We start from the raw sequence: 23,015 nt of genomic DNA on the forward strand, positions 1-23,015 counted from the left end.
AGGAGGGGCGCCAAGCTGAAGCTTTCTTAGACGTGGGATGCTGGGATTGTCGTGTCTTTGATGATGTCGATGGTTGCGATGACAGAAAAAGTCAAAGAGAAGAGAAGCTCGGTATGTCGAGAACGGAGGAGAATGCTTCCTATACGAAAAGCAAGCAAGTCAAAAGTCTCTTGTGTCCAAGGGAGCGCCCGTGATCTCACGACTCGCCAGCTCGACACAGCCAGACAGTGCGACCCGCAGAGCTATTTGCGCATTAAAGGTAAGGTAGGGCACCCATAACTTCAAGAAGCAAGGGTGAAGGTCTTGAGAGCTTGCTTGGCTCACACCCCTTAGGACAATATGCAGTAATTCCATGGCTCAGCGGACCAGCCCGAATCCAGCGGCAACAGTGTGGCTTGGTGGTGCCTGACCCTATTTTTTGAATCGCCTCCTAGGGTGTTTCGAGAGTGAAGATGGCAGTGATGGTCGGAGATCTTGAACTCCTTAATATCTCCCACTGCCTTGCCTGGTTTTCTCGCAACTGAAGAAGAGCCTCAACTCCTCAACTCTGGAGCGAGGTGTGTACTGTATATACAGCAATGCAGTGACTCGATGACAACTTGGCGGCCGCTGGGAGTTCATGTTCGACGTTCTTGGCTCTTGACTGGTCAAGTCCGTCGAACATTCGGTGCAGTGGAAGACTTCCACATTCCAGTAAACCCAGTGCCAACCCAAACGTCCACGCTTGTTGTCAGAGCATGGGTCCAGGGAGTAGATGAACAAGAATAGAGCTCCAAGACCAGTACCGACATACCTTTTGAGCGAAGGGCTTTGACGTTGGCCTCCTGGAGGTTCGGAGCTCGTTTCGTTAGGGACGTCATCGTGATCGTTGACTCTGCGTCTTAACCGCCATATGACTTCTGTAGAGGTCTTTGAAGGTATGGAACACTGGCTATATGCGGCCTGATATGCTGAGGTTGGGCGGCTTGCATAGAGAGGGCCACACTGCCGACGCTAGGTAGTTCTGACAGACAGCAAGATCTACGTTGCAGTAGACTGGAAGCAACAAAGAAGAAAGGCCTGGAAGGAGGAGCGAGTAAAGATTATATCGAGGGTGTAGGTCTCGTAGTAGGAGGTCGTGTCCAGGGATGACATTTTGGAAGATTAGTCGAGGGGAGTTCGCCATGTTTTGGATCATGGAAGTTGAACAAGTCAAGTTCACCAACAGAAATTTCCAACTCTCTTCATTTCGGGCAAGTGCGCATCTTGCCAACCGCATCAGGTGAATCCATTGGATTACATGTCACAAACTCCATGTGCGGAAGGCGTAACATGACCCCGTCAAGTGTAACTCGTTCGTGCCTTCTGTGTGAAGGAGTGTAAATTGGCCATCAAGGTACAGCCAAGAAGCCGCCATCACAATACGCTATCGATAAGCTATTGCACTGAGAAGGAACAAACCGTGCACGGGCCAGCTGCTCCAATTGCCTGCAGCTGGCGGGGCCGTGGAGCTCAACCCAGCGTGCCCAGCAGCATGCCAAGCAAGCTGCAGCTCCCACTTGCCAAAACGTCACCCCGTCAGCCTGCCGCGGCGACGCCCAAGACAGCAGCATCCAACCGTCAGCCTCGACACCTCTACGTACCTACATCCATCGCCTCGTTTCCAAGACAAGCCAAAAACTATCAACAGATTCCCCGACGACGAACCATATCACATCGCCGGTCTAATACAATAACGATCTCCACCCGGCATCAGTATTCCGATACAGAGAACACCCACCTACCACATCGATTTGCCGCCCGAGATAGCTTCAACCACCACCTAGAAGCTAGAACAAACAAACGAATCTCGACTTTGCCGTAACCCCCAGATCACCACCACACCACCACAACCAGACCACAACCGCCCAAAATGGCAGAACGACAACTCACCCAAATCCTCACCCAACTCCAGACCTCCGCCTCCTCCCTCTCCTACACCGACTCCTCCGCCCTGCTCTCCAAAGCCAAGCTTCTCCTCCTCCAACTCAACGCGCTGACCCCTACCGCGCCCGGCTCCGCCTCCAACCCTTCCCTCTTCTCGCTCGCCCGCCAAGTCTACGAGCAAGGCGCCTTGGCCTCGATCCGCGCCAAGAACCCCGACGCCTTTTTGCGCTACGTCAGCCAGCTCCAAGGGTTTTACGAGCTCGAGGGTACCGTTGGCACTGGTGCTGCTGGTGGCAGGATTGCCGGGGCGGACGCAAACAGGGAGGAAAAGAACAAGGTCACGGGCTTGTATTTGCTGCTGCTGTTGACGCAGGGACAGTATGCCGAGTTCCATAGCGAGCTGGAGGCGCTGAGCACGAGGCTGGGTGGCGCGACGCGCGAGCTGGAGGCGGATAGATACTTGGGGTATCCGATTAAGTTGGAGAGGTGGCTGATGGAGGGGAGCTATGATCGGGTGTGGAAGGCGATGAAGAAGGGGGAGGTTCCTTGTGAGGAGTATGGAGTTTTTTCAGAGGTTAGTACTGGTTTTCTTGCGGCTTGTTTACCTTTCTTTCCCTCCCCTCCTCTCTCTTTACCCCATCCATCCATCATGTTATTCCTCTCTCTTGATGAACATTGATCGCTAACCACCACCCACCCTCAACACCAACAGATCCTCACCTTCCAAATCCGCTCCGAAATCGCCTCCTCCTCCGAGCGCGCCTACCCCTCGCTTCCCATCTCCTCCACCAAGTCTCTCTTGTTCCTCGAGTCCGAGGGCGAGGTGGTCGAGTTCGCCCGCTCTCGCGGCTGGGTCCTCAAGGATGGCCACATCTACTTCCCCTCTGCTGAGCCGGCAGCGGAGGAGGCCGAGCAGGAGAAGCCGTTCAGCCAGTTGGTCATTGAGAATGCGCTGGGCTATGCTAGGGAGTTGGAGACGATTGTCTAAACATATCTGGAGCAAAGCGAAGCAAAACAATGGGAAGGAAACAAGAGAGTGGGCAGGCTGGGTTGGGTTGGGTGGGTTTATGCAAGCGTTTTTAAACGATGGTCCTTAGAGAGCTAGCTACATAGGCAGAACAGAGGTCACGTACAGATAGATACACCACTATCGTTGTGTTCCGTGTCTCGCCTATATGTATACATAGGTATGATGAATGATATCACAGCTTGCGTCTGGCATGGTATTATCTCTCGACAGTTCATGTGAACCATGACATCCCTTTCCGGTTTATAACAAGCGAACATGGTTCGATAGCAACCAGTAATCATTGTGCAACAGGCGCGTTAAAAAAACCATTTTGTCTTCCCTTTTCTCTTGTCCCCATTCAGAAGAACCAAAGACGATCATTATACCTACTTTAACTGTACTTTAACTACTACTATAACTTTCATCATCAAAAAACTCCTTCTTCTTCTTCACCGCCAACACCCTTTTTAAGCAAACAGCTTCAGACCACTGCCATGCTTTCCAACCTCGCAAACCTCGCAGACCGTGCACACCGTGCCCTTGTACTTGGTGTGGTACTTGGCTCCGTCAAACGCGCACTCCTCATAAGGAGTACCGCTGTAGATGGGCGTGAAGCTGGCGGCGCAGATCTCGAACTCGGCGAACTGATCGAACTCGATCTCCACGGCGTCGTGAGGGTTGCGCTCGCATTGCGCCTTGGTTCTCTTGGCCTATTATTTTCGAATACTGTTAGTGTCTCAATTTATGGAGGGAAAAAATAAAGGGAGTTAGGTTATGACATACGCTCTCAGTGATCTTGGTGGCTCCTCCGTTGGCCAATATCCTGTTGGCGAAGCTAAGGGCAGAGCTGTAGTTCTTGCTCCGCACAGCCAGGTTCATTGCGTTAAGCAAAGCAAGCTGGCGATGGGGAACCTCGATCTTGGGAATGGTGAAGTAGGCCGCCAGTTCCAAGTTCCGCTTCTGGAGCGAGGGATCCTGGCTAAGCTGGTCCGGAGAACCAAGTTGCCTGCGGGCCAGCTCGATAGACATGGCAACCGAGTACTCGCAGGCCGAGGCAATCAGTTTCTTGGCCTCGGCAACCTCGCCATCACTGCCTACTGCGTTGACAAGGACAGAGTGAAGAATACCCTTGAAGATCTTGACACCATCCTCGAGCTTGTTCGCCCTCATCGCATCGTAACCGCGCTGCAGGTCATTGGAAGCAAGGTACTCGAGGTCCCTGGGGATGATAGGGAGAACCTTCCTTAGATCCGTCTCCTCGGGGTTCCTGCGGACGTAGTTGACGAGAGGGTCCAGACCAGCGGCGGCAGGGAGGTAAGTCTTGGATGCCTGGTAGACCTCCAAGAAGCGAGGCTTGAGAGGAGCGAAGTTGACAGCGCCAACCTGGCGGTTGAGCAGCTGCATTGCCGACTCGAAGGAACCACCAGCGACGTGATCAACTGCAAGCGGTGAATTTCGGGACCACATATCCGCTTCACTGCTTCCCGCACCGCCTGCATCCGCGCTCTCCACGTTGACGAAGCCCTCCTCGACTTCCGGAACAATATCATCGCCCATGTCCCATCCCGCAGCATCCTCGTCCTCATCACCTTCAACAAGAGCACCGGCCTTCTTGGTCGCAGGCTCATCGGCACCACCCTCTTCAAGACCGAAACCGTTGGAAGCGGCAGAGGGCTGGTCTTCCAGAGACAAGCCCTCAACCTCGCCAAGCAGGGCCTTTTCGAAGAAGGACTGCGAGGCCGCCTTTGTCGGCCAGTTAGCCTTGTATGTGGGGACCACGGGCTTGGGCGGTGTTAGGGGCTCGCCCAGGGTGGGCATCGAGAGCTGGTCTTCTGTGAGGCCAGTAGCCTCGAGAATTTCCTGGCACTCTTCCTCGAGCCCGTGAGACTTGGCAGTCATGTAGGCCAGGGGGTACAGATCGATTTCCTTGAACATCTGAATTCGGTCCTGGACCTCTCCCAGATAAAGGGCGTTCTGGAATCTTGAAGTGAAGTCACCACGGTGCTCAGCAATCTTGGCCATCCTCGAGAGCTTGTCATGGTCGCCGGTTGTGAGGTAGAGGAACGAAAGCTTGTCAAAGTGCTTGAGCTTCTGGTAGCACATCTCCACGATCTGATGGTTGCCATGAGCGAGGGCCTCCTGGCTAAGTCTCGTCCAGAGCTTGGGCTTGTCCAGTTCCTTGGCCATCTCAACAGCGACCTCGAGATTACCGCACTCAATGGCAAGCTCGAACCTGGTAGTAGGATCCTGGACGAACTGGAGCGCGATCTCGGGATAGCCCTTCTTCTGGAGGTAGGCAATGATTGACTGGCCAACCAAGCTCGAGTTCTGGATGATGTGTAGCATTTCCTCGTAGTTACGCTTGACAAGCGCAAGCTTGAAGCGGTACTCGGTGGGGTCAATCTGCAAAATCTTGGGCTTCGCAGCACGATCAAGGCAGTAAACGTTTCTGCCCTTGACACGGGTGAGGTAAACAGTCTGGTCGAGTGTGCAAACGATGCCGTTATCACCGTTGAGAAGCGTGTACTTGACATGGTTGAGAGTCGAGTACAGCAGAACACCAGCGTCGTCCCACGCAGCACTCTTGAGACGAATGGTCTCATGCAGGGTGCTGACCTGCTCCAGAGTCTTGGTCACAATTGTCACATTATGCTTGCTAAGCAGAGCTGCGTAGAGACCATCGTTGGACCAGACGACGTATTTAACGCCAGTTACAGCCAGCTCGGCAGTGCTCTTCCTCTGCTGGATGTCGTAAAGGTGAACAGCGGTCGGGGTAATGATAAGGAGGTTGCCGGTGCCGCCGAAGTAGATATCGGTGGTGCCAACAGGGGGCTTGAACGATCTCGTGGCGTTGTTGGTCAAGTCCTTGATATCGACGGTCTGGGTGGCAGTGTTGAGAACAGCGAAGCGGTTGCGAGCCACAAATACAGCCGAGTTGCCCTGGCCCCGCTTGGACTCTGTGGGTTCGATAGCTCCAGAGCCATCACGAGGAAGGGTGATCAGCTCGTACGACCCACCATCCGCCGGGGAGGTGACCAAGATGGACCTCTCAGCGGGGTTGTAGGAGAGTGTCCTTGGGGGCACCCAAGGGCTTCCGAGCTTCTTGAGCGACAAAAGCGTGGGCGACTCGACATTCTTCTGGAAGTCGTACATCTTGACGTGCTTCTCCTTGGTGATGTAGAAGATGTTGTTCTGATAAACGGCAGAAGCAGGCCTCTCGCGCTCGAGCTTGAACACCATAACACCATTGTCGTGACCAGCAGCGAACAAGTTGATTTCCGGATGAGCGGCGATAACCCAGATCCTATCGTTCTCCCTCTTAAAGGTGTTGACTGCGGTACGCTTGTTAAGATCCCATACTCGAATAGTCTTGTCTTCGCCAGCCGAAAGAATAAGGTCCTGGTGGGGGTGGAAAAGACAGCCGCTGGCGTTCTGGAAATGGCCGCGGCAGGTATCGACTTCCCACTATGGTTGGTTGATTCAGTCAGCAGGTTGATATCAGATGCACAATGTCCTGAAAACACGTACAGCCTTGGTCTCGCTCATGCGCCACAACTTGATAAGACGGTCGTCACCGGCGGACACAATCAAGGGCATGGTGGGGTGGAAGGCAACCCAGTTCACACCGCGGTCGTGGCCCTCGAGAACGAACTTGACAACGGCGTCGGTGTTGCCGAACATATCGGTCTGGTTGGCATTGGCGCGAGCAACTTGGTCCTCGAAGGACATGGACGTGGGCGCGGAGTGCTTCTTGCGTAGGCCGGAGACTGTGATAACGCAATATGGTCAGCCATCCATGTATTCCGCAGATATCCATCCCATCTTCCCGTCCAAGGCACCACGTACTATCCCAAACGCGAACAGTCTGATCGAGGGAGGCGGAAACGATGAGGTCCTCCTTGGGGTGGAACTGGGCGCACATGACGTAGTGGTTGTGGCCCGTCATGGTGCAGAGCAGCGAGCGGTTCTGCCAGTTCCATATCCGAATCGTCTGGTCGTCACTAGCACTAACAATCCAAGGGAGCTCGTGGTGGAAGAAGACGGTGCGAATGTAGTCCAGGTGGCCGTTAAGGGTAAAGAGGCAGCGCCGAGTCTGGAGAGACCAGACCTTGATCTTGTAGTCGTCACCGCCAGATACGAAGAGAGGCTGTGGGGGATATGTGTAAGCTATGGTCGATATCTCGAGTCGGCGCATAGAGGCAACAGGGAGCTCACCTGTGTCTTGTGGAAGTCGACACCTCTGACGGGGCCATCGTGTTCTTCGAATCGGTCAATCAGGGTACCCATGCGGTAATCCCATAGCTGAATGGTGGAGGAGTGGAGGGAGACGAGAATCCATGGTCTGGAGGCAGGGCCATGTTAGTTTCGCGTGGGTTTCTTGATAATTGTAGACATCTAGACCCAAGTGGCGGGGGAGCTTCTGCTATTCGGGAGACGGAGAGGCTGACCGTTTAGGGTGGAAGGCGATGCCCTTTGCTCGCGACGACTTGGACTCGAACTGCGCACAGGGGTAAGATATTAGACAAGCTCGAGCTGGAGGCGCATAGAGAGTGGACGACGACGTACTTTGGTGAGCATTCCCGAGGAGGCCTGCATCTTGCCAGTGGCTTTAAGGGGAGCACAGCCTAAGCTCCCGGCATCAACGTGGGAAAGGTGGATTAAGTATTTAAATGGAAGACGGGAGGAATTAGAACGCGATCAGCCGAGCGCCGTGAAATCGCAAAATAGTACTAGATGGGAATGCCGTTCGGGGGGGAGGAGGGGTGGCGGCGTGGTTGTTTGGGCGTGGGAGGGATTGGGAATGGAGCCAAGTGGAAAGTGTCGAGGTCGAGTGTACAAGTGCTCCGTGTCGTCGGAAGGAGGTCCACGGATGCCACCATCAATGGAGCTGGAGACGGCGGCTTCAATTCCACTTGATAGGGAAGCGTGGCATCTCACACCTCACCTCATTCAGTGCGGGCGGGCGCTGCAGCTGCCACTCGCACAGCACCTGCCCACTGCAGTTGGGGCCTTGCTGACACGACTGGCGTGGCCTCAGCATCGATTCGTGCACCGCCACGTTATAAACACACAGGACCCGCAATTCAGGGGCTGCGGCATGCGTAAGCCTCATTTAAGGGGCTCAAGTCAAGGGTCTCACCAGCCACACTCAACGTGTGCACCTTGGCGGCCACCTGTACAGCTTCCCCCCAGACGCTAGACCGAACTGGGTGAGCTCTCAACAGCGAGGTGTTCACACAACCTCCGCAGCTTCACTGTGAAGCTATCACCAATTTCACCATCGATATACCTGGTAACTACACAGATTACCGAGGTCGTTGAAGACTTGTGTTTGAACTATTTGAGTAAATCGGTGACATCACAACCTGTTTCTTACTTGTCCCCTTTCGTTCCGCTCTCTCTCCAACACCAACACCAAATTCGAGCTGTGCCGTTTGACGTTGGTAACATCCAACGTGGCACCTTTCCTTATCCCCCCCATGGTTGAGGTTTGAACAGGCAACCCTCTGATCGACGAATATCTTACAATTCACTTCGTCACCTCAACACCATAAAACTGCTGCTTGGTCCGGACAACCATGATCCGCCTCTCCCAGCTGCCGTGGGGCCTTGCGGCAGCCATTGTCACAGCGACATGGCTTCCCTCACACCACGTTGCAGCTTCTCCCTCTGTAGACGTCGCACTCAAGGCCGCGTTTCCTTCGCCTCCGTATCTGGTAGAGCTTCTGTAAGTCCCCTGGCCCTCCTCCTTCACCCGTACTGGACAAAGTCTCACATCCGAATCCAGCGAAACCGCAGCTTCCGAGAATGCGACTGCCTATTTCCCACTGCTGGACCGCATTGCCAAGGGGGATTTTGCCCAGGCCAAGTCTGACAAGGAGCTCTATGAAAAGTTCCTCCAGGTTCTCCAGGAAGACGGGCATGTGAACCCTGAGGCGCTGTCGACCTTCAAGTTGGCTCTTTCGCTACGATCCGCTGCGCCCCGTGTCGAGGCTCATTATCAGTATTATACCACCGCTGTTGAGCCATCTGTAGTGGCCGACCAGGACGGATGTGATCTGTGGTTTCTCTACAACGGGAAGCAATACTGCAAGGCCAGCCTGGAAGCTTCATATGGCGATGTCAACAGCAACTCCCAAGAGCGTACCTTACCTTTTGACAGACGATTTGGCAGTGGCCCTCAGGAAATCGTGCTCTATGCCGATATCACCTCCCCTGCCTTTGGGAAATATCATGAGGCCGCCATGGAACTTGCTCAAAAAGGAGAGGCTTCGTATCGGCTGCGTTACAAGAGAAGCCTTGGACAATCAGATGATGCGCTCTCGGTCAACGGTTATGGTGTTGAGCTTACGCTGAAGAGGACAGACTACATCGTCATCGATGACAGGGATACTGGTGGTGACAAGGCCCAAAAGACCATCAGATCTGATTCTGAGCTTGTCCTGGACCACGATGAAGAGGTCGCAGACATCAAGCCCCTTGAAAAGTCCGAGCTTTCACCCCTTGCCGTCAAGGCAGCATCCTTTATTATGCAGAGTGATTCGCCGTTCGATACCCTGCTTAAACTTACACAGGACTTCCCCAAGTACTCAACCAAGCTTGGGAAGCACAACGTGTCCAAGGAGTTTTTGGCCGAACATGAGTACAACAGGCAACTGCTGGTGTCAACAGGTGCCAACGTTCTATGGATGAACGGTGTCCAGTTGGTAGACAGACAGGTCCAGCCCTTTGGGCTTGTAGACATGCTTCGCCGGGAACGCAAACTCATCAACGGTGCCCTGGACCTGGGGCTGACTGGCCAGCAAGCTCTTTCCCTTCTGGGTCATGACGCGGTTGCTGCCGCAAAGGCCACCGAGGAAGAGCCTCGCAGATTCGACTGGCGGGACGAGTCCGAGGGAGGTCAGGTCATTATCTGGCTGAACAACATTGAAAAGGACAAACGTTACGCTGAGTATGCTCCTTCGGTCTGGGCTTTGATTCAGCACTTTGGACAAGGATTACCTCAAGTTCGCAAAGACCTTTTCAACCTTGTTGTTCCTGTAGACTTCACCAAGGCGGATGATGTTACGCTAGTCACCAGACAGCTCCTTGCTTTCATGAAGCGAGGCATTCCCGTCCGGTTTGGCCTTGTCCCCCTGACTCCCACAGGCGAGGCCATTGAACAGGCCAAGGTCCTGTACCATCTTCTCAAGACTTATGGTTTGGCTGCCATGTCTACTTACCTGGAAAAGTCTCTTGAAGCTTCTAGTACTGATAAGCCGAACGCGGACATCTTCAACCTGGCCATCAAGGACCGTGAGATTCGCCCGGACCATGAGGCGCTACCGCTCAAGGACATCTTTGCCTCCGAGGAATTGGAAAAGCAGATCCACCGCGCGAAGCACTGGTGTGAACGCCTCAGGGCTGATACCGAAATCCCTCCTGCTTTCATCAACGGCTTCGCCATCCCCCGCGAAGAAGATTGGCTTCGGAATATGAACCACAAGCTTATGGTGGACCTCCAAATGTTGCAACAGGCGGTCTATTATAGCAAGGTTAATGATCACACCGATGTCCCTGGCTTCTTCCTGGAGAACGCCATTGCTCGGCGCAATACCTTCATATACCCCGAGAATCCCAACGCCATCAAGGTACTGGACGTCAATAAGGTGTATAGCGAACACCAACGTCTGTTCAGCAAGGTGCCTGTGGTTGAAGCAGATGAAAGTGCCCCCAAGGAAGATTGGGCAGTGCTTACAGTTGTCACGAACCTTGATAGCGTTGAGGGCCAGAAGCTCCTTTACTTTGCCCTGCGTTTCCGCCAGGAACATCGGGGAGTTCGCCTCGATATTATCCATAACCCCGCTGACCTGACCAACTCGCCTTCTATTATGAACCAGCGCGTCAAGGCCAGTGAGGGAAGTCTTTTGAAGGTTGCCAGCCTCGTCGAGCTTGAAACCATTCTCGAGGAGGGCACGCCTGAGGCGGATCAAGAGTTTGACGCTGACCTTACTAACTTCCTCTCCAGCTTCAACTTGAAGTCTGGAGATAACGTACTCATCCTCAATGGCCGTATAGTCGGTCCTATCGCATCGGCAAACGACTTCGTCAAGGAGGACTTTGCTGAGTTCCTTCGAACGGAACGTACAAACCGCATCCTTCCGGTTTACAAGGCAATTGAGGATCTTGGACTGAGTGATAAGGTCTCTGGACCCTTGGCTGCTGCCAAGCTGACCTCGGTCACTGCTCTCTCGGGCATCTCAGATACTCCCCACGGCATCTTTGATTCTGCCACACCCATCAGGACAACGGCTTACAACAAGTGGAACACCACGTACACCTCCTTCGAGGTCGGTAATCCCGAGACCGCCACTATCTTCTTTGTCGCGGCCATCAACCCTGCTAGCGAGATGGGCCAGAAGTGGGCTCCCATCCTCAAGGTTCTTTCGGAACTCGAGGGTGTTCATCTGCAAGTATTCCTAAACCCGCAGACCGAACTGTCAGAGCTCCCCGTCAAAAGGTTCTACCGTTACGTCCTAGAGTCTGCTCCCAGCTTCGAGGCAAGCGGCAAGGTGAAAGCCTTGTCGGCGACCTTCAACGGAGTACCGCCCGAGACACTCCTCGTCGCCGGCATGGACGTCCCGCCTGCTTGGCTCGTCACCTCCAAGGTATCCGTCGACGATCTCGACAACCTTCGGCTCAAGGACATCAAGGCCAAGAGAAACACAGAGCACGTAGAAGCCATCTACGAGTTAAGAAACATTCTGATCGAAGGCCACTCCCGCGAATTCCCAGCCGCCTCACCCCCGCGCGGCGTGCAGCTCGTTCTAGCAACCGAGAAAGACCCCCACTTCGCCGACACCATCATCATGGCCAACCTCGGATACTTCCAGTTCAAGGCCAACCCGGGCATCTACAACATCCACCTCAAGGAGGGCCGTAGCTCCGACATCTTCACCCTCGACAGCGTCGGCGCCCAAGGCTGGTCCCCCGTCCCCGGCGACGAAACCACCGAGGTGGCCTTGCTCTCCTTCCAGGGCGCCACGCTCTACCCGCGCCTGATTCGCAAGCCAGGCATGGAGCGCGAAGACGTCCTCCAGGACTCCCCCAAGGAAGAAGAATCCTTCGTCTCCAAGGGTCTCAAGTTCGCCGAGGGCCTTTTCGGTACCAAAAAGCAACCCACCGAGAAATCCATCTCCGAAAAAGAGCAACACGCCGAAATCAACATCTTCTCCGTCGCCTCCGGCCACCTCTACGAGCGCATGCTCTCCATCATGATCCTCTCCGTCATGAAGCACACGACCCACACGGTCAAGTTCTGGTTCATCGAGCAATTCCTCTCTCCCTCGTTCAAATCCTTCCTCCCCCTTTTGAGTGCCGAATACGGGTTCCAGTACGAAATGGTCGCCTACAAATGGCCGCACTGGCTGCGCCACCAATCGGAAAAACAGCGCGAGATCTGGGGCTACAAAATATTATTCCTCGACGTGTTATTCCCCCTGTCCCTAGAAAAAGTCATCTTCGTCGACGCCGACCAGATCGTTCGCACAGACATGTACGACCTCGTCACGCTCGACCTCGAGGGCGCCCCCTACGGATTTACTCCGATGTGCGACTCCCGCACCGAAATGGAAGGTTTCCGGTTCTGGAAGACCGGGTACTGGGCTAATTACTTGCGAGGACAACCGTACCACATCTCAGCTTTGTACGTCGTCGATCTGCGTCGCTTCCGCGAGCTGGCGGCTGGCGATCGGCTGAGACAGCAATACCATACGCTGAGCGCGGACCCGAATTCGCTGAGCAATCTGGACCAGGATCTGCCGAATCATATGCAGTTCCAGATCCCCATCAAGAGCCTGCCGCAGGAGTGGCTGTGGTGCGAGACGTGGTGTAGTGATGAGACGCTGCAAAAGGCCAAGACGATTGATTTGTGTAATAATCCGCTGACGAAGGAGCCCAAGTTGGAGAGGGCGAGGAGGCAGGTGCCTGAGTGGACGGTTTATGATGAGGAGGTTGCGGGGTTGGCTAAGAGGGTGAAGGAACAGAAGGAACAGGAGGAGAAGGTTGAGGAAGTGGTGGAGGAACATGAGAAGACGGAGCATGTGATTGATGAGTTGTAGATATGTAAGAGCGTGGGTGGAATGGGTGAATGGGTGTTTGGGGCCATGAACGTAGTAGGATGAGAGTCTAGTGAATAAGATAGAATCTATATACACACCTACCTACCGCGTTCTTCCCGCACACCCAACATGAGTTCATGAACATGGAAAATTCCGCTATGTTGTCGACAAACAAGCCATTGGGGTCATTCCTAGCCCTGCTAGGTAATGTAAGGATGGATAAAAGAACATGAGGACCAGGCTACTAGTACATCAAGTAATGATTGTCATAAGAGTCTAATGATATGTATGTCTGCAATCCTCACATAACACGCCCGAAACACCAAAACACCGTACGCTACATGATATTTGTCTCTCCACTGAATCCCACCATCCGACACCTAAAACTCCCCCCACACACACATGCTCCAGGTATTACTCTGATCATCTTATCCATCACCCCCAACCTTCCCCAACATAAAATAAAGAAACAAAAACCACCCGCTCAATGAGAAATATACTGAAACACAGCACTAACATCCCTCTCCCCAACCTCCTGCCTCAACAAATGATCATGAATACCCTTTATCCCACCACTTCCCCCGTTCGGGTCTCCCTTCCCATTCTTCTCCTCACCACCCTCATAATGATTAACAAAGTGATTCCAAGTACTAGTATCACCATACAGCATCGCCTGCGCCTTAATATACTGCCTCCCATCCGGTTTGCACCTCTTACACTTGAACGTGTCATGGGTATCGCTCTTGGTCCCCGGTCTATAAGTAAACAGCTCGCGCAGCGAGTCAAGAGAAAAGTGTCTCTCCACATCCTCGGCGCTGTCGACGACGCATGATGATAGTGATTGCTTGTGGCTCTGCCTCTGGAAAATTTTCTCTTCAATGGTGCCCGTGGCGATGAAGCGGTAGACAAAACAGTCCTTCTTCTGGCCGTCACGCCACACGCGCGCCAGGGCTTGCTGATCGGCTGCTGGGTTCCAGTCCGGGTCGAAGAGGACGAGCCGGTTGGCCCCGATCAGGTTGAGGCCGCACCCGCCGGCTTTGGAAGAGAGCAAGAAGACGAACTCGTCACCTTCGGGGTCGTTAAACTTGTCGACCAGCTTCTGCCGCTTGTTGACGTTCATGGTGCCGTCTAGTCGGAGACAGCCGTATTGCCGGTTGCGGCAGAGACGCTCGAAAAGGTCCAGGGTTTGCGTGTAGTTGCTGATGAGCACGATCTTGTCGTTGGTGTCGGCGCGGATGCGGGCCAGCATGCGGTCGAGCACTTGCATCTTGCCGGAGTACCAGGGCTTGACGTCGCGGTCGCGGCCGCGCGCTTCCTTGGGTACATAGTCGTCTGGCCAGCAGTGCTCACAGCCGGGCAGATCGGCCGACAGGTCGAGCAGGTCTGGGTGGTTACAGAGCTTCTTGAGGATGTTGATGGCCTTGAGAGGTTGAGAGCCCTTGCCGCGCAGGAGAGCTTGGATGTCGGGAGAGGCAACAAAATAGTTGTACAAATCCAGCTGGAAGGGAGCGAGGTTGCAGAAAACCACGTGCTCGTACTTCACGGGGAGGTACTTGGACAGAATGTCGTTGGTACGACGAATGATGAACTTGTTGACGATGGCGAGAAGTTCAGCCAGGCACTCGTCACCACGCTTCCGGTCAGCTTCCGAGGCGTCAGCATCGCGGCCACGCAAGATGGGGATTTCGAAACGTTTGCGAAACTCGAGACGAGTACCGAGGAGATCTGGGTTAGCAAAGCTGATGAGAGCAAAGTACTCTGACAAGTCATTCTGAATGGGTGTACCAGACAGGATAACCCTCCTCGAGACATTCAAGCTGTTCAAGGCACTGAACGTCTGGCTGTCTCCGTTCTTCAGACGATGACCCTCGTCGCAAAGCATCAGACCAATGGGAGTCCCCTTAAGCTCCTCCACATTGAGCCTCAGCGTCTCGTACGAAACAATAATCACCGGCCTCGTCACAGACCGCCCACTGGCAATCGCCCACTGGCGCAGCTGTCTGGTCAATTCCTCCTTGGAAGCCTTCCCGTCAATGGCAAAAGGCGTGATCGCATCCGCGCCTAACCACTTGACCAACTCATTCGCCCAATTCCTGACCAAACTCGACGGACACGCCACAATCGCCTTTTGAATCGTCGACTTTCCAGCATCCGGTGACTGCTTCAACAGCGTCCACAGCAGCGTGATGCACTGCAGCGTCTTTCCCAAACCCATCTCGTCCGCCATGATACACCCATTCGCCTTCTCATCGATCATGCCCGTCACACACCGGTACATGAACCTGACACCCTCGATCTGATGCGGCCGCAGCACCTTGGCCAGCCTGGGATCGATCACCACCGGAACCCTGGGGTGTTCGCCCTCGACTTTCTTCTTGATGCCCAGAATCTCCGACAGACTCTTGTGCACCAGCGGCGCATCAACTTTCACCTCTGGTGTCTCCTCTTTCTTTTTCTCCTCAATCGCCTTCGGCGATACATCCTTGGGCTTATCATCCACCGTCGGATCATACAACACAATAGCGAACTCGTCGCAAGGGTCATGCAGCGGCTTAGCCACAAACACGGCGCCCTGCCTCAGGCCGAGCGTGGGCGGCGGCCGGTTCGGGTTGTACGCGGTCGTGTTCTTGTTGATCAGGGGAACCGAGAAGGCCTTGCGGAAGACCTGACTCTTGTCCTTGACTGCGAACACGGGGAACTTGTTGGCGTCGCGGTTGGCGAGGGCGAGCCGGTCGGCGTTGGTGTAAGGTTTGTCGGCGCCATCTTCGTCGTCTTCGCCACCAGCACCTTTATAATCGATCTTGCGGCGCTTGCGAGCGGGTCGGTCGACGGCTACGGTGCGGGTTGCGGAGCCGGGGCATTTGAAGGGTTTGGTGAGTTTGTCGAGCGATTGAGGCGTGGGGAACTTGCTGCGTTGGGTGAGAGCGAGACTGTTGGTGTTGTTGTTCTTGGAGGCGGGCTTGGGTGTCGAGACCATGGATGCTGTCCTATCGAGTTTCAATGGTGTTAGTATTCGTTTTGTGGTGAGTGTGGAACGCATGGGAGGAAGTGTCTGCTTACATCTTCGCTGTCGGCCTTGGTAGCTCCTAGGAACAACGCTTGACTTGGTTTCCAGGCTCGTCACTCAAGAGAACGGGACTTGACCGAAATGTCTGAAGGCAAATTAAAGGAAAAGGGAAGTAGCGAGCTTGAGGCAGGACGAGGGCGATTGGCGCCTGCTTAGTTAACAATGTTGACTAAACAGACGCGTAGAAAAGGTGGGGGCGAATCGCGCCTTCCTCACACGATGTCAGATGATCTTGCCAAGACATGCTGCCTTAACTGCAACTCCTAACCCCCTTTTACTTGGTCCCACTTTGGGCCAGTAACGGCTCCTGATTGGTCACTTGGTCTGACCACCAAGAAAGCCGTCCTCGTCTTCCTCGATGAAGGCATTCACAAAATCACTCCTCAATGACATATTGACATGGACGAACAAGCGTCAGAAGGTATTAAAGATGTATTATCAAGCCGTAAATACCCCAGAAAGTAACAATAGACAGAAGTTGCCGTGCATGCATGCTCGCTTGCTCAATGCCATGATATAACGTAAAGATGTGTGTTTGTGGTGTAGCAATGAATATTCCCGTCCTCATGAAGCCTCGCTTGTCAATCGTCGTCAAATCTCCTCAACGCCTTTTCCCCTCTTTCTCTTTCTTTCTATAACTTCGTGCCCAAGCTTCATGCCATTTCATTTAGACCTTGACCTCCCTTTCCAGCGACCCGTCCATGATCTCACCAGGTAAAGGTTCGCCTTCCCCATCACTGTCAACCACATCCTCACCCCTGGCCGCCCGTCTCGCGTTCTCCCTTTCACGGTAAATCTCCGACCTCCTCATCTCTGCCTCGCGCAGGCTTTCCACATACGTCCGGTACTTCACAATCTCGTTGAGGAGATGCTGGCTCTTCTTCTCCCAGTTGGTCATCGCCTTGGCCGCGTTCACCGACCGAGGCGAAAACGCCAACAGCATAGGACTCCTGAGCGAATTGTGTTTCTGAAAGTCCTCATCGAGGCTCCTGACGTACGCGATGAGATGCCCAAACTGTTCGCGCTCGGAAAGGGTGCTAGGCCGAAGGGACTGCGCTGGCGGTGTCCACTCGGCAATGTGAATCTTATCACCTGGTAGCTTCGAGGACGACGATGCACCGTTGGGACGAGGTAGTGAGCCGCCGCCGCTAAACGTGAGACCGAGGGCGCCGCTGCTGGCCGAGCTTCCCGGCCGACCAAAGTCGAAAGAAGAGCTTCTAACACCGCGCCGACTTTGTAGCGAGGCACGGCTGCCCGAGATGGCACTACCAGCAGCTAGCGCTGCCATTGCCGATGCCGCGTTTGCTGCGCTGCCAGGGCGCGAATGACCCTTGTGGTTGCTACTGACGCTGTTACTGGCAGGACGCCCGGTAATACCGCTGCCACCCGTATTGCCCAGGTCACCATTACTCTGGATGCCAGAAATCCGGGTCGTGTTGATGACCGCATCGCTCCAGCCGTATTCGATATTGGAGACACCGCCTATCATCGGATGGGTGCTCAACCGCGCGCTCCAATAGTTGGCTGTAGTCACAAACTCCCTGCAAATCTCGGCCGTTCCGACCTGGAACAAATGGAGCGCCCCGTTAGGTAACGACAAACACCAAACGTGCGGACGGGCTCGCGAATAGCCTGGTGGCGGCATAATAGTCGCCAGTGTCTGGCGCAGCGAAAACGTGCCCATGTTTACCGCACTGTCCTGCCAGTTGCCACCACCAACAACTCCTCCTTTTTGCGCGTTGCTGCGCATTCCCCTTTTCCTGCTCGTGGATTTGTTTGGAGAGAAGGAGAACAAGCTTAGCTGTCCCTTCTGGATGACTGCAAATACCTCGTTCCATGCGCGTTCCTTGGACCGTTTATCGGCGGTTTCCATGTGGTGCTTGTGCGTAACAATACCCTCCTTAACCCATGGTGGACCGGCTAATTCTAGAGACTCATCCTCCAGCAGCTCCGCGGTGTTGAAATCCTCCGTCTTGCTGATGGTGAGATCGAGTGTGTTGTCTTCGCGTATGATAGCCTGGCTAAGCGCATTTGCAAAACCAATCGATTGTTGAAAGTCGCCACGGATGGAGGAACCAAAAGAGTCCATGGACATGGTCGTATGGGTCCTACCCAGCGACGCTTTGCTCCATGTCGCCGAGGATTCGGTGGGGCTGAAAAGTGAGTTTCCGTCGTCAAAGCTAGTCCGGCTCGAATTAAAGCCGTTTCCAAAGCCTCTTGGCCTCGACCGACTCTTTGAGTTCCATCTGGATGAATTGGCCTTGGCCCCTTCGGTTATCCTACCCCGAGTGGAAGCCATGCCTTCCGATGGCGCTTTACTCAGTACACTAGGGCTCCGCTTGAGCACACCCATAACCGATAAGCTGCCTTGGGCGGTTGACGAGAGACTCGTCGTATTGGTGGCACCGCCAAATAACGGCAGGCTTTCGTCGCGGATGGATGAGTAGATGTCTTTGAGGACTGCTTCGACTTGCGATTCCCATCCCTTCAGGGGCCCATCAAAGGGCGCTCTTACGAGAGGCCCGCAACTGTCGGAGGTAGACGAATCTGTTACTGCACCAAAGCCGGACGTCGGCCGTGCTGGTGGCTTGAAAGAATATCTGAAACTGTTGTGTTTGTTATCTTCATTAGAGTTGCCACGGTTGCCCTCAACGCCAAGGCTTGCACCTTTGCCAGGTAGGATACTGGGACGTTCAAATGCTTCTGGAACCGAATCCTCGAGTGCCTGTCGGATCGTGGTCATGGTGTTCTTGATGAACTGGCTCTTGGTCATCTTTTGTTCAATATCAGCCATATGCAAGTCCGTATTGAGGAGCATGATGGAGTAGCAAATGGTGTGGATGATGTCTGTAACGGAATTTGTCAGCGGAAGAACAACGGTTGTCTTTCTTTCTTGGATTGTATTCGAGGCAGGACTTACCCATTGATTTGAACCCATGGTTAGGATTGCATTCGCACCACCGGTTGGAGAAAGCGACCAGAATCCGATCAACCTGCTGGGTTTCAGCCCTCAAAAGGAGGCGGTTGCAAAGCTGCCGCAAACTAGCACAAACGCTCATGTTCTCAAACTCATAGTTTTCCATGTACGCCCGGAGCGTGCGTTGCCGAACTGGACCCTCCTCACCCATCCATGCGGCCGCCTTGTCTCTGGCGATGAAGTCCTCATTACCTTCGTAAATCTTGAGCGCCTTCTGCCGGTCATCCTCGGTGGGGTCGCCGACCACGAATTGTTCGGGTTCGTCGAGTTCTGACTTGCTAGCCGGGTTGATCGATTCGGCGGTCTTCAAGCCACCTGTGCCCAATCCCAGCGAAATAGGCTCGGCGCTATCTACCCGTAAACTAGGCAAGCTGGGTTTCTTGCTGGCCTTGGTCGAGATCTTGGAGTTCTGACGAGCAGGGGCCTTCGAGTCCTCCTTTGGCTTGCCAAGACTAGGATAGCTCTTCGACTTGGACACCGTCGGCGAAGAGGACCGTCTCTTCTTTTCCTTTTCTCGACCCGGCTTCATGCTTACTTTACGGGACTCGGTGCCAGAAACTCTCTTCTTTTGTTCGGGGCTGTATTCGCTCTCGCTATCATCGCGCAAGAATGATCTCGGAGGTGAAGTCATGGTTCGATCAAACGCCGGCCTGCCGGGCAGCTCTATCCGAGGCTGTTTGGCCTCAACCGAGTCGCTAGAAGAGTTAGGGTCGACGGCGCGGATCACGGCTTTCGGACTTGGTTCGTAATCGGGAGAGAAGCCTCTCTGGTAACTATCCTTGTTCCGTCTGATCTCCGGAGAATCCTCCAAAGACCTGTTTGGCGCGCCCGAGTCGGAGGCTTCTGTCGACCGTAGAGGGGCATCGGCAGATGACTGAAAAATGGGACTATCTTGTAAGAACGGGTCCATAGCCCGCCTTAAGCTGCCACCCATGGGACTCGGCTCCGGCCTGGCCATCAGGGTGTTTGGCTTCATTCTGGCTGGCGACTTGTTCGGTATATGCGGGATCGGCGGTGGTTCCATTTCCGTGATGGACGTTTTCCGCCTCTTGAAAAAGGACGAAGTCTTCTTTTGCAGCGTATGTGTGACGGTCTGGGATGGCTCGCGAACAGGTGGGATCGTTGGCGACTTGAGCGAATCCGCCTTGATGCTCGAGCTGTCGTTGGCTGTCGATGACAGGTATGGGAACGTGGGCGGTGTTTGAGAGTTCGCCTTGGATGAGCTAAACATTCTGCGAAAAAAGCCAGATTTCTCCTTTGGTTGTTGTATGGCTTGTTGTATGGCGTTTATCGGGTTCTCAGGCATTGCATCCTTGGTCTTCTCGTAGCCGACATGGGGAGCAGGTGCTGCTTCCACGTCAAACGGAGGGATGGAAACCGGAGGAACGGAGGGAACAGCGCGTTGCGCATTGTATTTCACTTCGGACTGGCGCACCGTCGATGCGCTCTTTGAGGATCTCATGCTGCGTGGGCGATCGTTACTCGGGGCTTTGGGCGTTAGTTTGGAGCTGTTCTTTGTGTCGATGGGCGCAAGGACGGGCAATGACGGAACCGTATTCAGCCTTCGTGGGCCGGCGGGGACATGAGGGGTGGGCGCGGCATCGTAGTCGTGCTCGTTGCCGTTGTCAAAAAGGGATTTTGAAAACTCAATGTGCCACGGAGCCTGTTGACTGGTTGACGGCCTTGCGTCGCCGCAGTCGAAGCTGGATGATCTGCCAAAACCTCGGGCCCAGCGCTGACTGCCAAGGACCTGCGCATAGCCTGGGTCTATGCTGTTAGTGCTGCTGCCTTTGCTGCCCTTCCCGCCTCTCGAATGTATCGCCCGTGGTGTGCTACCCAGTTCGCGCATGCTGTTGATGCGACCCAGGCCTGATTGGTAGCCCGAACTGCTGTTACTCCGGCGCCTGCGGGACGACCTATCATCCGCCTCATAATCCGAGCTGTAAGTGTATGCATGTCCACGACCTGCCCTCGAGTTGAACGACATTGTGCGAGCGGTGTCGTTTCCGTACGAGTACATGTTGGAATCGTCGAAAGCGTTCCGTGATCCGCCGAACGAGGTGCCCATCTGCTCCAATGACAGCTTGTCGAGCCCCAGGAGCATATTTGTGACCAGGGAATCGCGGGTAAACTGGCGGGGCGAGAGCGAGAGATCGTGCGAGTCACGATGGGGCGGGCGCGCCGGTTCGGGGGAGGGTTCGGAGGGGTGTTCGGAGGAGCAATCGGACTCTTTGTCCGACATGTTCGTGTCGACGGGTCCAAGACTGTAAAGAAAGGACTCGATATCGGCGGCGTTCCGCACGAGGGCCCTCAGCGAGCGGGCACCAGAGGGAGATCTTGTGCGCTCGGGGGGCGTAGACGGGTGGAAGGGGTGCGTCGCGGGCGTGCTTCGCAGAAATGAGTCGTCGCTGCTGTGCCTCCTGTGATGGCCGGTTGGGTGATGGCTCGTGTGATGACCGAGGTGGGAAGGGGGAGTCGGAGTATCTCTGGTGATGATCCTCAGGTCTACCCTTGGGTCGGGGTACTGGTTGTGGTTCCGCCTGGCATTCGCAATTCGGCGCGCCGTGTCTGGAGAATGCATTGTGTACAGTAGCCGGAGCCACTCTGGTTCGAGGGAAAAAAGTAAAGAGGACAAGCAGTGACAGGCTACCGATGCCACCCACACTGGAGAGACTGGAACGCGCCCAAGCCAATCCCTGTTGCGCTCAATCAAACAAGCTGATTTGAGCGCGGCGGTGCAAGGGGCATCCACAGACGATCGATGTGGACGACAAAGGATTTCTAGACAGGAAGCGCTGCGCAGTATGTGGATGTACAAGTGTAAGTACCAGTGTTGTAAAGAGCATGCGTGTGTGGGTGAATGCCCTGTAATCTGTGTAATCTGTATTGATGTGGCACGGGAGGAACTGGCTGGGATGAAAGGAATGCTGTGTGACTGGTGGTCCCCAAGGACGGCACGGGAAGCAATGTCAGTGACGGTTGGTGTGTGTGTGGTTTTTGCCGAGTAGTATACCGCTAATTCTCATTCCCGTCGGATTTATCCTTCCCACATACGGTCTAGTAGATCGGGGAAAGGACCTGCATGCCGGAGCGCCAACGTAGCAGATGGGGCTGACAGACTTAGCGAGGCCACTCAAGACGACTGGCAAGTTCCAGCATGCGGGTGACTCGCAGCGGATGGCAGGACAGCACAACTCCTAAACTTGAGTAGTGGGACAGGGGGGGATAAATCCGACGGGAGTGAGAAAAAGCGGTAGTCGTAACGGCCCCGGAGTACCTCTACCAAGAAGTCACTCCCCTTCTTGTCTGTCAATTCCGTCTTCAGTTTGAGCAGCTGAGACTGATGGAGGGAATTGGAAGTGGGATTGGAACTTAAAAGGTCACGGCGTCAGTGCAGTGTCCTCGGCTGATCGTCCAATCCATGACACGTCAGCGTACCTGTACTGTGTGGAGGGAGTGGGGCATCGATAAACGACTGGCTCCTGCTTCTCCCGTCGCTGGAATAATGGAAACTTCAAATTTACAACTTCCAGGTTGTAGTTTCCCCAGACTCAAGACTGGAGTCTCCAAAGTCTTGTGCCTCCCATAAAAAAGCTGCACTGACGAGGAAAGCGACACCGAGATACAGGATACTGATCGCCGGACCACCAAAGATGGTAGATTGAGGCAACCGCACTCAGACTTAGGCTGATGGAGGCTGAGTAAAGTCTGAAACAAAAATGGTCTCGAGTGGAATGCAGTGCCTAGCGTTCGAACTCTTAGGCGGGAGTGCGGGGATTCGCTCCGCACGGTTCAGGTACCACTCATTCAGGTACCAGAACCCCAGACAGGGACTTCCTGGCCTTGAAGTCCACAAATGCTTTCATGATGCCTTCTAAAATTCACACATGACGGACACACCCAAGTCTGTCTCCAACCAATCTCCGCTGTGAGTCTCGTGTACTGCTTTAGCTGAAA

At 54.4% G+C, this 23,015-nt stretch overlaps 5 protein-coding genes across 5 annotated transcripts; 2 read left to right on the forward strand and 3 right to left on the reverse strand.

Moving 5' to 3' along the window:
* Positions 1-1,803: 1,803 nt before the first annotated feature.
* On the forward strand, positions 1,804-2,962 carry B0H65DRAFT_166797 (SAC3/GANP/Nin1/mts3/eIF-3 p25 family-domain-containing protein). The gene is made up of 2 exons (XM_062821309.1): positions 1,804-2,479; positions 2,618-2,962. Exons 1-2 carry the CDS (start codon positions 1,892-1,894, stop codon positions 2,891-2,893), a joined length of 864 nt encoding a protein of 287 aa, XP_062683205.1. The 5' UTR covers positions 1,804-1,891; the 3' UTR covers positions 2,894-2,962.
* B0H65DRAFT_571713 (coatomer WD associated region-domain-containing protein) lies at positions 2,963-7,510 on the reverse strand (the record flags this gene model as incomplete). The annotated part of the gene is made up of 7 exons (XM_062830487.1): positions 2,963-3,624; positions 3,698-6,379; positions 6,443-6,681; positions 6,761-7,061; positions 7,130-7,256; positions 7,363-7,412; positions 7,481-7,510. The coding sequence occupies 7 exons, from the start codon at positions 7,508-7,510 to the stop codon at positions 3,382-3,384; spliced, it is 3,672 nt and encodes a 1,223-aa protein (XP_062683206.1). The 3' UTR covers positions 2,963-3,381.
* An 855-nt stretch (positions 7,511-8,365) lies between these two features.
* Positions 8,366-13,188, forward strand: B0H65DRAFT_166854 (UDP-glucose:glycoprotein glucosyltransferase-domain-containing protein). Its single transcript, XM_062821310.1, has 2 exons — positions 8,366-8,642; positions 8,703-13,188. Exons 1-2 carry the CDS (start codon positions 8,494-8,496, stop codon positions 13,012-13,014), a joined length of 4,461 nt encoding a protein of 1,486 aa, XP_062683207.1. The 5' UTR covers positions 8,366-8,493; the 3' UTR covers positions 13,015-13,188.
* Position 13,189: 1 nt separating this feature from the next.
* B0H65DRAFT_166857 (P-loop containing nucleoside triphosphate hydrolase protein) lies at positions 13,190-16,316 on the reverse strand. Its single transcript, XM_062821311.1, has 2 exons — positions 16,075-16,316; positions 13,190-16,001 (listed from the first exon to the last, which is right to left on the reverse strand). Coding segments are annotated over exons 1-2 (2,505 nt in total). The 5' UTR covers positions 16,077-16,316; the 3' UTR covers positions 13,190-13,498.
* A 182-nt stretch (positions 16,317-16,498) lies between these two features.
* Positions 16,499-21,941, reverse strand: B0H65DRAFT_522762 (uncharacterized protein). Its single transcript, XM_062828777.1, has 2 exons — positions 19,002-21,941; positions 16,499-18,928 (listed from the first exon to the last, which is right to left on the reverse strand). Exons 1-2 carry the CDS (start codon positions 21,637-21,639, stop codon positions 16,749-16,751), a joined length of 4,818 nt encoding a protein of 1,605 aa, XP_062683209.1. The 5' UTR covers positions 21,640-21,941; the 3' UTR covers positions 16,499-16,748.
* Positions 21,942-23,015: the final 1,074 nt, after the last annotated feature.

Source organism: Neurospora tetraspora (assembly GCF_033439725.1).
Source record: "Neurospora tetraspora strain CBS 560.94 chromosome Unknown B0H65scaffold_3, whole genome shotgun sequence".
NCBI classification, from domain to species: domain Eukaryota; kingdom Fungi; phylum Ascomycota; class Sordariomycetes; order Sordariales; family Sordariaceae; genus Neurospora; species Neurospora tetraspora.